This window comes from Moschus berezovskii, chromosome 1, assembly GCF_049115385.1.
Source record: "Moschus berezovskii isolate FMDL1 chromosome 1, NW_MosBer_1.0, whole genome shotgun sequence".
NCBI classification, from domain to species: domain Eukaryota; kingdom Metazoa; phylum Chordata; class Mammalia; order Artiodactyla; family Moschidae; genus Moschus; species Moschus berezovskii.
The window spans coordinates 19,986,346-19,999,398 of record NC_142460.1 but is presented as its reverse complement, the minus strand read 5'-3'; the positions used below and the strand labels follow the sequence as shown (position 1 = coordinate 19,999,398).

The 13,053-nt window shown below is 42.1% G+C and overlaps 1 protein-coding gene across 6 annotated transcripts in view; it reads left to right on the top strand.

Annotated features, from left to right (window-relative positions):
• ITSN1 (intersectin 1) overlaps nt 1–13,053 on the top strand; it is a 256,074-nt gene that overhangs the window by 154,293 nt on the left and 88,728 nt on the right. For all 6 annotated transcript variants that reach the window (XM_088835638.1, XM_088835656.1, XM_088835648.1 and 3 more), the window contains 2 exons: nt 3,382–3,611; nt 4,628–4,749. In XM_088835638.1, coding sequence (XP_088691764.1) covers nt 3,382–3,611; nt 4,628–4,749 — 352 coding nt within the window. The remainder of the gene's footprint in view (nt 1–3,381; nt 3,612–4,627; nt 4,750–13,053) is intronic.

Genomic DNA, 13,053 nt, shown 5'->3' with positions numbered 1-13,053 from the left:
TATCTTCTAGTAATATTTTGCATCTGGTAAATTACTAGTAATATGGTAAATTACTAGTAAAATAGTAATATTTTGCACCTGGTGTTTTTGATTTTGTTTTTACATGCCAGTGGGTAAGTAGGTAGGGTCTCAAACCAATTTAGAGGACTGTTTTATGGTTTTCTTGGGGCTAGGTCTAAGATTATGCCCCTAGACCTACCCCCTTGGATGTGTTGATTAGCTCCATTCTTTTATCTATAAAGTTGATTATTTATAATATGTTGCACCAAAATTTTATATCCCTACAGAGTAGAAATAAAGATACAGTGTCATCATATGGAAAGTTTAAGTTTTCTGTGTACAATTATATGATAAATAGTACCCAGAATTTAACTTCAGAAATTACATGGTTATATACTTTATTTTATTTTTAATTCTTTATTGGAAGGTATTTGCTTTACAATATTGTGTTGGTTTCTGCCATATATCAGCATAATCAGCCACAGGTATACAATGTCCCCTCCCTCCTGAACTGCCCCCCCCCACCCCATCCACCCCTCTAAGTTGTCACAGAGCACTGGGTTGATCTCCCTGTGTCACACAGCAAACTCCCCCTGTTTTACATATGGTAATATCTGCTTTATGTATGGTAATATATATGTTTTGTGATACTCTCTCAATTCCTCCCACCCTTTCCCTCCCTCACTGTGTCCACATGGTTCCCTTTGTTAGTGAAATACGTGAGGCAAATGTTATTGTTTTTTTTTGTTGTGTTATGAATTACGATTAACATTCTTACCCCTACCAAAAAATGTTTTTTATAGCTTTCTTCAAACATGTTTTGAAAATTGTAAGTGAAGTGCTTAAGATTTAAACTAACAAGAATTCTACTGAACTGAATCTTCATGATTATTCGAGTAGAAATAAATATAATATTTTTAAATGGAGAATGAAAGTTCTCTTTGTTTATGTTATGTTCCCTTGGCTGTTTCCTGATTCCACAAAATGACCTTTGTGCCTTGGCTGTGTCACAGGCTAGCGATTCAGGTTGTGAACTTCAGAACCGAGTGGCCTGGGTCAATCCTGAGGCCTGTATGGCTGTGTGACGTTGGCCAAGTCCTTCACTCCCTCTGCCTCATTTTCCTCTTCTGTAAAATGTTGATGATTAGGACCTGCCTACCTGGTGGGCTTCCCAGGTGACTCAGTGGTAAAGAACCCACCTTCCAAGGCAGGAGACCCAGGTTCAATCCCTGGGTTAGAGAGAACTCCTGGAGGAGGACATGGCCACCCACTCAAGTATTCTTGGCTGAAAAACCCCATGGACAGGGAAGCTTGACAGGTCATAGTCCACAGGGTCCCCAAGAGCTGGACAGACTGAGTGACGGAGCTCCAGGTGGGAGAGTTAAAGTAGTTAACAAATGTGGAGACTTCCCTTGTGGTCCAGTGGCTAAGACTCTAGGCTCCCAATCCAGGGGGCCAAGGTTTGTTACCAAGTCAGGGAACCAGATCCTGCATCCTGAAACTAAGACCCGGTGAAGTGAAAGTGAAAGCATTAGTTGCTCAGTCATATCCGACTCTTTGTGACCCCATGGACTGGACCCTCCCAAACTCCTCTGTCCGTGGGATTCTCCAGGCAAGAATACTGGAGTGGGTTGCCATTCCCTTCTTGGGGATCTTCCCCCAATCCCTGGGTCGGTATCAAACCTAGATGTCCTGCATTGCAGGTGGATTCTTTTCCCTCTGAGCCACCAGGAAAGCCCAAGAATAGTGGAGTGGGTAGCCATTCTCTTCCGTAGGGGATCTTTCTGACCCAGGGATTGAAACCAGGTCTCCTGCATTGCAGGCACATTCTTAACCATCCGAGCCACCAGGCAAGACCTGGTACAGCCAAATAAATAAAAATAAATATATTTTTTTAATATGGAAGACTAATTATTATTAACATGGTATCATTTATTATTGCACATTCAGTTCAGTTCAGTTCAGTCGCTCAGTCGTGTCCGACTCTCCGCGACCCCATGAATCACAGCATGCCAGGCCTCCCTGTCCATCACCAACTCCCGGAGTTCACTCAAACTCATGTCCACAGAGTCGATGATGCCATCCAGCCATCTCATTCTCTGCCGTCCCCGTCTCCTCCCACCCTCAATCCCTCCCAGCATCAGAGTCTTTTCCAGTGAGTCAACTCGTCGCATGAGGTGGCCAAAGTATTGGAGTTTCAGCTTTAGCATCAGTCCTTCCAATGACCACCCAGGATTGATCTCCTTTAGAATGGACTGGTTGGATCTCCTTGCAGTCCAAGGGACTCTCAAGAGTCTTCTCCAACACCACAGTTCAAAAGCATCAATTCTTCGGCGATCAGCTTTCTTCACAGTCCAACTCTCACATTAGTTTCATTCAAAGTGTGGTCATTAGGACTTCCCTGGTGGTCCTGTGGCTAAGATTCCACACTTCCAGTGCAGGAGCTGTACATTCAATGCCTGGTCAGGGAACTATGATCTGACATGTCATGCAGTGTGGCCCAAAAAAATAAAAAAAAGTGAAGTGTGATCATTTAGGGAGTCCCCTGGTGGTCTAGTGGTTAGGATTCAGTGCTTTTACTGCAGTGGCCTACGTTCAATCCCTGGTTTGGGATTTGAGATCCCACAAGCCACTCTGCACAGACAAAAATAAATAAATTGTGATTGTTTAAGGAATTTTCTGATTTTGTAAAATGTTGTGGAATGCAAGAAAAATCATTATTGGTAAAAAAAATATATATCATTCCTAGTCTTTTCCTATGGATTTCATACTGAAGTCATCATACTTTTAAAGGCCTAGATTTAATTGCACTTTCTCTCTTTGTGTCGGCTACTTTGAAGAACAAAGTAGTCAAGTTCAGTAAAAGATAGAAACTTGCTTCGTAAGGGATGGTTACAGCCTCCAGTGTTCAGAACAACCCCTTGGTTTCTTTCAGTTCTGGGGAGCTACTCGTGCGCTACATAAGCATGGCTTATGCCCTCCATGAGCTAATTGTTCATGGACTTCTCTAAGCAGTCTTTCACTTGCAGTGTTGGGTATGCTTTCTGTCCATGGAAGTTATAGTCCATGTGTCTTATGTCCTTTGCAGTTATATACCAGTTTTTAAATGGAGGAGTATTTTCCTCAGTTCTCTAATCCCTTCATAAGCGACATCAGGAATTTTCTTTCTGTGTCTTTCTAAATAATGTGATCTCGTCTTACCCAGAAGGGGAGCCCTGAGAGCCCCTGTCTCATTGATTCAGATCTTCCACCTGAAGAACAAACAGTATCCCTTGGTGCTTAGCATCCTATTGACTAGACGGAGCTCTTTATGAAAAGAGACATCACGGCAGTGTTAACGTGGCGTTGCTTCCGTGCTGTAACCAGGTGTTTTATTGACAGACGAGCTCAGGAAAGGGACCAGCAGTGGCTGGAGCACGTGCACCAGGAGGATGAGCAGCAGCGACCACGAAAACCCCACGAGGAGGAGAAGCTCAAAAGGGAAGAGAGCGTCAAAAAGAAAGACAGTGAGGAGAAGGGCAAACCGGAAATGCAAGACAAGCTGAGTCGGCTTTTACACCAGCATCAAGAACCAGCTAAGCCCGCTGTCCAGGCTCCCTGGTCCACTGCAGGTATGAGAGACCACAATTAGGCTAGCAAAAATCGCTGTCCTCCCAGGTCCTTCTGGGAAGTAGCCATATCTGATCAGGCTCTGTCTTGGCTACATTCATAGCCATGAGAAGGTCAGTCATTTTTTTGGACAGTGCAGATGTTCATTCTCTAGCATCATTTTAGAGGTCTCTTTTAGAGGCCCACACCATGGCAACCCTTGGCCCCGTTATGCTGTCACCCAGAAGTCGTTTGCAGACAGCAGTGGCATGAAGTTTTCATTGCCAAGTGCTATTCATACAGCTGTATTCCACATGGAGATCATAACCCTTCCTGCCAAAGAGGAACCTGCTGCTTCTCCAGTGTGTTATTTTCTCTGGGAATTTCAGAACTGTCTCGGCAGCAGGAAGTGGCCTTTCTTCTCCGGGCTGTATTCACGTGGCCTTCACTTTTCTTGGTCTGCACTGCATCCAGTTGTGGTCTTACCTTTTGAATGTTTTTTTGCCCTTTGAACACAAGTGGCCTCCTAACTTACCTTTTATATGACCACGTCTGGGGCCTGTAGCCTCAACATTTCCATATCGCTTAATACGGGAAGTTAAAGTTGTGCTTCTTGGCCCTCCCATATGAGTTGACTGATTTGAGATTTACATCACATTCTGTCTACTGCCTCCTGCTAGACACACTGCGTCAGGGGAGTGCTTGGTGCCTTACAGATGTGCGCTGCTGGCGTCTAAGCTAGGAGTCAGAGAATGGGGGCGTTAGCACTGCAGTGACCTTTGTTTCGCATCCACTAATGACCTCTCAGATGGGAGCTGCTGACATCAGATTTGGCTCTCCTTTGGTTTCAGAACCAGACACATCCTCACTGAATGTCTTTCAGAAATTCTTCCAGAAATTCCTTGAGTCGATGGAAATGATTCTGATGTTAAGATAGACAACAGAGGAGATAGATGTCAGTAATTTGGCTCGTGTCATGCATTTCTGTTCCACGTAGCATTTCATTTTTGTCCCCTTCCCCTCCTTTCCTTATAAACAGAAAAAGGCCCACTTACGATTTCTGCACAGGAGAATGTAAAAGTGGTGTATTACCGAGCACTCTATCCCTTTGAGTCCAGGAGTCACGATGAAATCACGATCCAGCCGGGAGATATAGTCATGGTAAGAAAGCCTCCAGTGAAAGTGTGGTTTCTGTTGATGGTTAGCATCTGTCCTCTTCTTGTACTTTGTTTGACAGTTGTAAAATTGTGGGCGAGTGTGAAATCCAATAATCCAGCATTTGAGTTTCTGAAGTATTGACTCAGTCTTCTTCCTTTTCTATTTGAATGAGAGACAGCATTTAAAAATGCATTACCTAAAAATAGAATTGTTAAAGAAAAATGGGTTCCTGACATAGCCTTGTGTATTTTCAAATCTGTAAAGCTCTGGTAATTTCAGAGTTTAGATTCCTACTGAGATACTATGAGTAGTCTTTCCGAAATAGTTTTAAATGCAAAATATTTGATCACAGTTGCCAAAGATAACTTTTGTATCTTTGGGTCAAAGCATCTTTTTTTCCCTTTACTCATGTAAACTTTGAATTGCGTGACAAGTAATGAACTAAATACAGTTAATCTGCTTTCCTGCTCTGTAAATGAATAGATGAAAGAGTTTAGAATTTTGCTTGTCATAGCTTGTTTCTTTAAATACAATAATTAAATATAATCTTGTGATTATAACTAAAGCTATAGTAACCATTTTGAGAAAGAATAAAGGAATGTGGTTGACCTGAATTCTTTCCTAAAAGAAAACAGTAGTTCCTCAATCCACTGAATGTTTGTCTTAGAAGTGGTCAGACTTTGCATTACTGTTGGCTTTTTTTTTTTTTTAAGATGGAAATGCTTCAGAATTTTCAAAGAACTGTGAAAATTAATAATTGAGACAAACACACTTCCCATCCTGGGACCCTATGTCATTGAAGTATAAAGGATGTCGTGTAGCCACAGTAATTACTCATACATTCATTTTGCATTTATGCATCATATCTGTATTTAGAGTATGTGGCATTTCATGGGTCAAAATATTTAGAAGGAACAATGTGTTTGTTTCTCAGAGAAGCTGATCCCCTTTCCCTTTATTTTCTCATAGCTTTTTCTCTAGTTCTTTTGGGCTGGAAATAAGGAGGTTACATCTAAGGGTCCAGAATCTTTCAAACTCTTCCTTCACAGTAATGAAACATGAGGTTTGGATGCCCAGGTGCCAGCCTCACTTATTCTTCACAGAGCACCCTACACACGAATGGTGACCTGAGGCAGGCAGTGTTTTCTCAGCTTCTTCCTCATCTTCTCTGTCCTGATGGCCTCAGGCTGCCTTTTAAATGAGATGAATTGTAATTTATCTAAATACCAATTAATAGCAGGAATCTAAACAGTATGAAGGTACAGTGCTGTAGCAGATAGGACCTTATTACAAGGTTGATTTATTTTTACACTGCTTTCAAAAGAAAAAAAAAAAAAGCCTAACATTTTTGAAACTGGATTTTGTTGCAGCACAAAGTGCAAAAAAAGTAATATTCTCTTCTTGCGATAAGGAAGTGTTAACCAAGTGTTATGATAAGGAAATGTTACAGACGATCTATATTTTAATGAGTAAATACTGCTATTTTTGAAGGAAACATAGTCTTGTTACAGTGATATTGAGTCCTTTTTCCTTAAATTGACTTTTTAAGCCCCAGCCCCTCCGAAAGAATAAAGTATAGATATACCGTAAGAATGAAACATCTCATTAAACATGTGTTTTGCCTTGCTTTCAAACCTATGCTTTCCTGGTGGAGGTTAAAGGGGAATGGGTGAGTGCCTTCTCACTGTCAGGAAGTCTGTATCTTATTAAATGTTTTGTTCTTTTAAATCACTTTAATTCTGTGTAAGTACACATATCTTTGGGTGTTGTCGTGGCAGTGAAAAGATGTTTTGAGTGTGTGTAGTAGTCTGTGCTTAAAATAGAAAAAGAAGAAAAGAAAGGTGTAAAAGTTTGCGCACCAGGTTTCTGTTTGCTAGCTTCCATGTAAGGACTAACTTGAAGGCTCCGTATTAGCAAATTATCAGGTCAAGTCTCTCAGATCATGGGCAAAAGTAAGTTCCAAGTAGGTTAAACTTAAAAGATAAAATTCTCTTTTAAAAATTATTAAAAAAAAAAAAAACTTTCTGGGTTAAAACTGGAGGCCATCAGTGACCAACATGGAAAGATTTGATAATATTACAAAATTAAATCCTATAGATTGCAAAATATATGAGAGATAAAGGGTCACCATCCATGATACATAAAGACTGAAAAGTTAACATGAAAGAAACCTACAGCTTTAAGGAAATACATGCACAGATAAAGAAAAATAAATCATTTTTAAAATATACAAAAAAGTTTCTCTGGTGATCAGGAAAATGGAAATGTTAATGATGAGAAACTGAGCGAGTTTGCGAGTTTGCTAATGCCCAGCTTTGTCAGCAGTGAAGGAAAGTGAGCGTAACACACAGCATGAGCACTGTCATGGACTGGCTAAGGCAACCAAAAGGCAATTTGGCAACGCTTCTTCAGACTTATTTCTCATTCGCCTTGACCCAGGAACTCTGTTATTCTCTCTTCCGTAAGCTGTTTTTGGCAAGTGCACAAATAAATGTGTCCATGGATATTCATTGCAGCACTGCTGGTAAAATCAAAAAAGGAACAGCCCTGTATCCCTCAGTAGGGAGATGGTTTAAATAAATCACGATACAGCTAAATAATAAAGATGTTTTCTAAAATTACACAGATCTACATATATTGGATTGATCCCAAAGTTCATTTGGGTTTTTCTGTATGATTTGGCCAACCTGATACGAATAAACTCTCCAGTAAAAAAGCGGAAACAATATGTGGAGTATAATTGTATTTGGGTAAATAAAAAAACCAGGTGTGTATGTGTATATGTAAGTGTTTATATGTATATAGTTTACAGTCTAGCAGTGTAGGCATCAAACTGTTAATAGTGCTTACTGCTTAGCAGTAGTGGGAGGTGGTTGTTTTTAATTTTATGTACTTCTATACCACCTGCATGCAAGAGACCCCAGTTCAATCCCTGGGTCAGGAAGATCCCCTGGAGAAGGAAATGGCAACCCATTCCAGTATTCTTGCCTAGAAAATCCCATGGACTGGGATCCCTGGTGGGCTATTGTCCATGGGGTTGCAATGAGTCGGACACAACGACTAAACCACCACCACTATATTCATATTTACAACTGTGTCAACATTTATAATTTTTAATAAAACACTAAAGATAAATCTGACTTTGACAAATAGATTGTCTACCCAGGCCTGGGTTACTGTTTACTTTATCTCTGACATCCCAAATATGTGATGAAGGGACTGTTGTGAGGCATCCTGTCTCCTCTTGTTGAAGGGACTGGAGTGGTGTCTTTTATATCACAGAACGCAACAAGACACCCCGAGTGGCATTCATCTGTGTTATCTTTGTGAGGCTAACAATTGGACACCCAAAGTGGAAATTGACTTGTAAGAGTAACCATTTTTTTATTTCATGAATTTTGTAGTTAAGAAACACAGTTGTGAAAAATATACAGTAGAACATCCTTAGCAATCTCTCTTGGTTGAGTAATCAGGAGTTCACTTATTTTTGCAGGCATCAGTTCAGTTCAGTTCAGTCGCTCAGTCATGTCCGACTCTTTGCGACCCCGTGAATCACAGCACGCCAGGCCTCCCTGTCCATCACCAACTCCTGGAGTTCACTCAAACTCATGTCCATCGAGTTGGTGATGCCATCCAGCCATCTCATTCTAGTCATCATCAAATTCTTATATTTCTCAAACTTTGAAAAATAGCTAACTATACCTGTTAGATTTTAGAGGTCTAACAACTTGTTTCCTGTTTTAATGCAGGCAGTCTTGCAAGAGGCTTTAAAAAATATTTTGCTTTTTAAAGTCTTGATTTTCAGCTGTTTTTTCCAAAAATATTTTTTCATGATAACAAAAATTATCATAAAATTTCATATATAGTCCTCTTCTAACTGTTGTTGGTAATACAAAAAAATATAAGGTTAACATCTACCATTCAGATGTTTAAAATCTTTTGAGAAAAATAGGGAGAAACACATGAAAAAGCCAGTGTGTGATGAAGTTTCCAGTGAATGTTCACTACTGCTGCTGGGAATATAAAAGAGAAAAAGAATCAGAGTGAACAGATGTGCTCTGGGAAGACTTCTGAGTGGAGGCATCTTAGTTGAGTTGACCTTGACGGCTCAGGCTTAGATGCTTTGAAAATCTATGGCCTGCCTTCTGATCTGGAGGTCCCATTACCTGGAGGGTGATAAAGCCCAATTTGACATCCACCATGTATTGGAATAATAGCATGAGAAATTAGAACAATGCTGCTCACTGCCATTTTGTTGAAGTTTATCTTAAGAACACAGGCTGATCATCTAACTCAGCTGGCTTTAAATGGTGCAAGGCTGAATGTGTCAGTCCTGCTCAGGGATCTTAAAGTGAAAGTGAAGTCGCTCAGTCATATCTGACTCTTTGCGATCCCATGGGCTGTAGCCCACCAGGCTCCGCGGTCCATGGGATTTTCGAGAAGAATACCGGAGTGGGTTGCCATTTCCTTCTCCAGGGCATCTTCCCAACCCAGGGTTCGAACCTGGGTCTCCTGTATTGCAGACAGACGCTTTACCGTCTGAGCCACACACACACACACAAAACCAATCCAGGACTCTATCCCGGAGACTCTGGGAACTTTTAATCCATATTTAGGATTCAAAAAGAAGGCTGAGTACTGAAGAATTGATGTTTTCAAATTGTGGTGCTGGAGAAGACTCTTGAGAGCCCCTTAGACAGTAAGGAGATCAAACTAGTCAATCCTAAAGAGATCAAACCTGAATTCTCATTGGAAGGACTGATGTTGAAGCTGAAACTCCAATACTTTGGCCATCTGATGTGAAGAGTTGACTCACTGGAAAAGACTCTGATGCTGGGAGGGATTGGGGGCAGGAGGAGAAGGGGACGACAGAAAATGAGATGGCTGGATGGCATCACCGACTCGATGGACATGAGTTTGAGTGAACTCCAGGAGTTGGTGATGGACAGGGAGGCCTGGCGTGCTGTGATTCATGGGGTCGCAAAGAGTCGGACGCAACTAAGCGACTGAACTGAACTGAACTGAACTGATCTAGCCTAATCTCTTTTCTGTCAGAACTAATCCCAAGTCATTTTGAAAAATATCATTTTCTTAGAACCATCCAAAAAATAAATGACTTATTTAGGGGTTCTTAGCCATCAACCAGTCCGTTCATTCAGAAAATTATTTATCCTTTAATTTAGTGTTACTCTTATAACAATTTAAACTCATTTTTTCTCTTCTTTTGATGGAGAATTTTTTTTTAATGTAGTCAATACCGTTTCTTTCCTGCCTTTCTTAAATTTCCGTAACCTTAACATCTGAGCCATTGCTGTTTTGAGGGACCAGTATACACTGATTCCAAGAGTGAGCCTAATCCAGCCCATGCCTGTTTTGTAATAACGTTTTACTGGCACACATTCAGGCACGTTCATTTCCATATTGCCTACAGCTGCTTTTGTGCTACACTTGCAGGTTTGAGTCTTTGTGAAAGTTAAGGGGACTTCCCTGGTGGTCCAGTGGCTAAGATTCCAAGCTCTCAGTGCAGGGGGCATGGGTTCAACTCCTGGTTCCATAACTAGATTCCACATGCTGCAACTAAGAGTTCACGTGCCTCAGCTGGAGATCCTGCGTGCCACAACTCAGACACAAATAAATATTAAAATTTTTTTTTGGCTGACCTCTAGATTAGCACTTTAGAAAACAGGTATTTTGTTGTTGTTGTTGTTTCAATGTTTTAAAATTTTGTTTATTTTTTAGTGAAGAATAATTGTTTACAGTACTGTGTTGGTTCCTGCCATACATCACCATGAATCAGCCACAGGTGTACACATGGCTTCTCCCTTTTAAACCTCCCTCCCACCTCCCACCCTGCCCTCCCCCTGGGTTGTCGCAGAGCACCTGCTTGGGCTCCTTGAGTCAGACAGTGGATTCCCACTGGCTAACTGATTTACATAGCAGATATGTGTATGTTTCCTTTCCATTCTCTTAGTTCGGCCCGCCTTCTCCTTCCCCCACTGTGTTGACAAGTCCATTCTCTAGGCTGCGTCTCTAGAAAGCAGCTTTAGGATCCTCATCCAGGAGTTTAGGGTAACCCTTCTATTTCCAAACTGGCAAATGCATGAAGCACGTGCTTGTCTGCACACTCCCAGCATGTCTCTTGCAGCTGCGGCAGCAGGTCTAAATACACAGTTTACACATGTTTACTGTCCACAGCCTTTGTTCTGCTTGTGAGGAGAGAGAGAACCTCTGCTACCCTTCTTTGCGACAAGGTCAGAGGAGTTAGAAATCTTAGTGTCACCTAACAGAGATGGCGGCCATGAAGCCATAAACACTGAGAAAGGAGGTCTGATATTATTGGGTACTGGGGTTCAGTCACTGAACCTGATAATGCTGCCTTCAGTGGACGGTCGCCTCAGTGTCCTCCAGTGTGCAGTGCCTACTTAGTAACAGTTCATAGACTAGGTCTCTAACATATCCCAGACCTTTGAGCAATGTTTGGGGTTTGTGCTTCCCACTTTGACATTTCACTAGAACCACCTCAGATACTTTGAGGTGTTAACGGTGGGGTCGCTAAGCGAACTTGTGTTAAGACCAGTGTTGTTGGCACAGAAATCCCCTCACTTGTAGGTGACCGATGTAAGCCACAGATCATTGAGTACCCCATATACCTGTAAGTCCACGTTATAGCCAGCCATGGACGTATACAAAGAAGTCTGTGTGTTTGACTGTGCTGATTCTATCCTAATTATATATAACATTTTTTCACAATTGGTTGGCAGTTTGAGTAAAGCTTTTCAACTCCAGGAGGAAATGTTTCTCATTTTCGTATAAAACCCTTTATACTTTTTCTAAGTGGTTAATTTAATTTAATGTTAAATGTTAGTTTTTATTTTATCCCCTGAACCTTAAAATTTAATTGGTCATTCAAATTAGTGGATTTCTATAAGAATAAATTAAACTCATTGAGACTGTTGTTTGTTCAATTAGCAAACAGTTTCCTAGGTTAAAAGTGATGGATTTCCTTGGTGACCAGTGACAAGCTGGTTTCATTATTGCCTTGAAGGGTAGCAGAAGCTCTTGTCTGCAAGGGTAAGGGGCTGGCATGGCACCCTCTCCTCTTCCTGAGTACACACAGGCACGTCTCATTGGCAGTGCTTGTTTTCTGTCATCTCTGGGGCAGGGCTGCGTGTAATTAACTAGAATGTGAGCTCGACCTGCCCACAGGGTGGAACGTTCCCTCAGGGCTTCAGATCCAATTCCAGGTGTCAGCCAAAAGTCTGGTTAACCAAGTAAGACCCGTGTCTCAAGGGAATGACAGCGGGTCATAGGACATCATTAAGTAAAGCAGCTGGTACTCAAGGAGGTCTAACTAGGACAGACCCGTAAGGGGTTTCAGATAGGCTGGAATCTGGGATCACATTCCAGCCCCTACAGGAAGCCAGGAAGTCCAGCCCAGGGGCCTGGGATACCAGAAATGCTTCTAGAGCAGGGACCTCCCCGTAGAGAACCCAGATCTCTGGTTACCTAAAGCAGCCAGGGTCAGACAGAGCCCAGGCTTCTACAGGACGGACGGGAACTGCAGCAGAGTCAGAGCTGGATAGCAGGAGAGATGGCTTTAGAAAGTTGGTCGCACTGCCCTGGCGGTCCGGTGGTTACAGCTTCACCTTCCAGTGCAGGAGGTGTCGGTCTGAGCGCAGGGTCTCAGGGAACTACAATCCTGCGTTCCTTGTGGCCAAAACCCCAAAATATAGAACAGAAGCAATATTGTAAGAAGTTCAATAAAGACTTTAAAAATAGTTTATATCAAGATCTTTAAAAAAGAATAGAATCTGTCATCCAGCACATCTCAGAAGCCAGGCAGTGTTCTGGATACTTCCTACAACAACTGTTATAAAACAGGTACTGTTCTTGTCCTCCATTTTATAGATAAGGAAACCGAGGCACCAAGAGATTAAACTTGCCCACAGTCAACCAGCTCATAAATTGTAGCAGTGGTTCTAAAACTGAAGCAGGGGCTGTGGGAGGAGAAGAGGGCAGCAGAGGAGGAACTGGCTGGATGGCATCACTGACTTGATGGACATGAGTCTGAGCAAACTCTGGGAGATAGCAAAGGATAGAGAAGCCTGGCACGCTGCAGTCCGTGGGGTCGCAAAGAGTCAGACACGACTGAGCAGCTGAACCAAGCAACAGGGGCTTCTCTGGTGGCTCCGTGGTGAAGAGTCTGCCCACTGACGCAGGAGACACAGGTTCGATCCCTTTTCTGGGAGAATCCCGCATGCCACAGGGCAACTAAACCTGTGTGCCGCGATGAAAAGCCCGTGCACC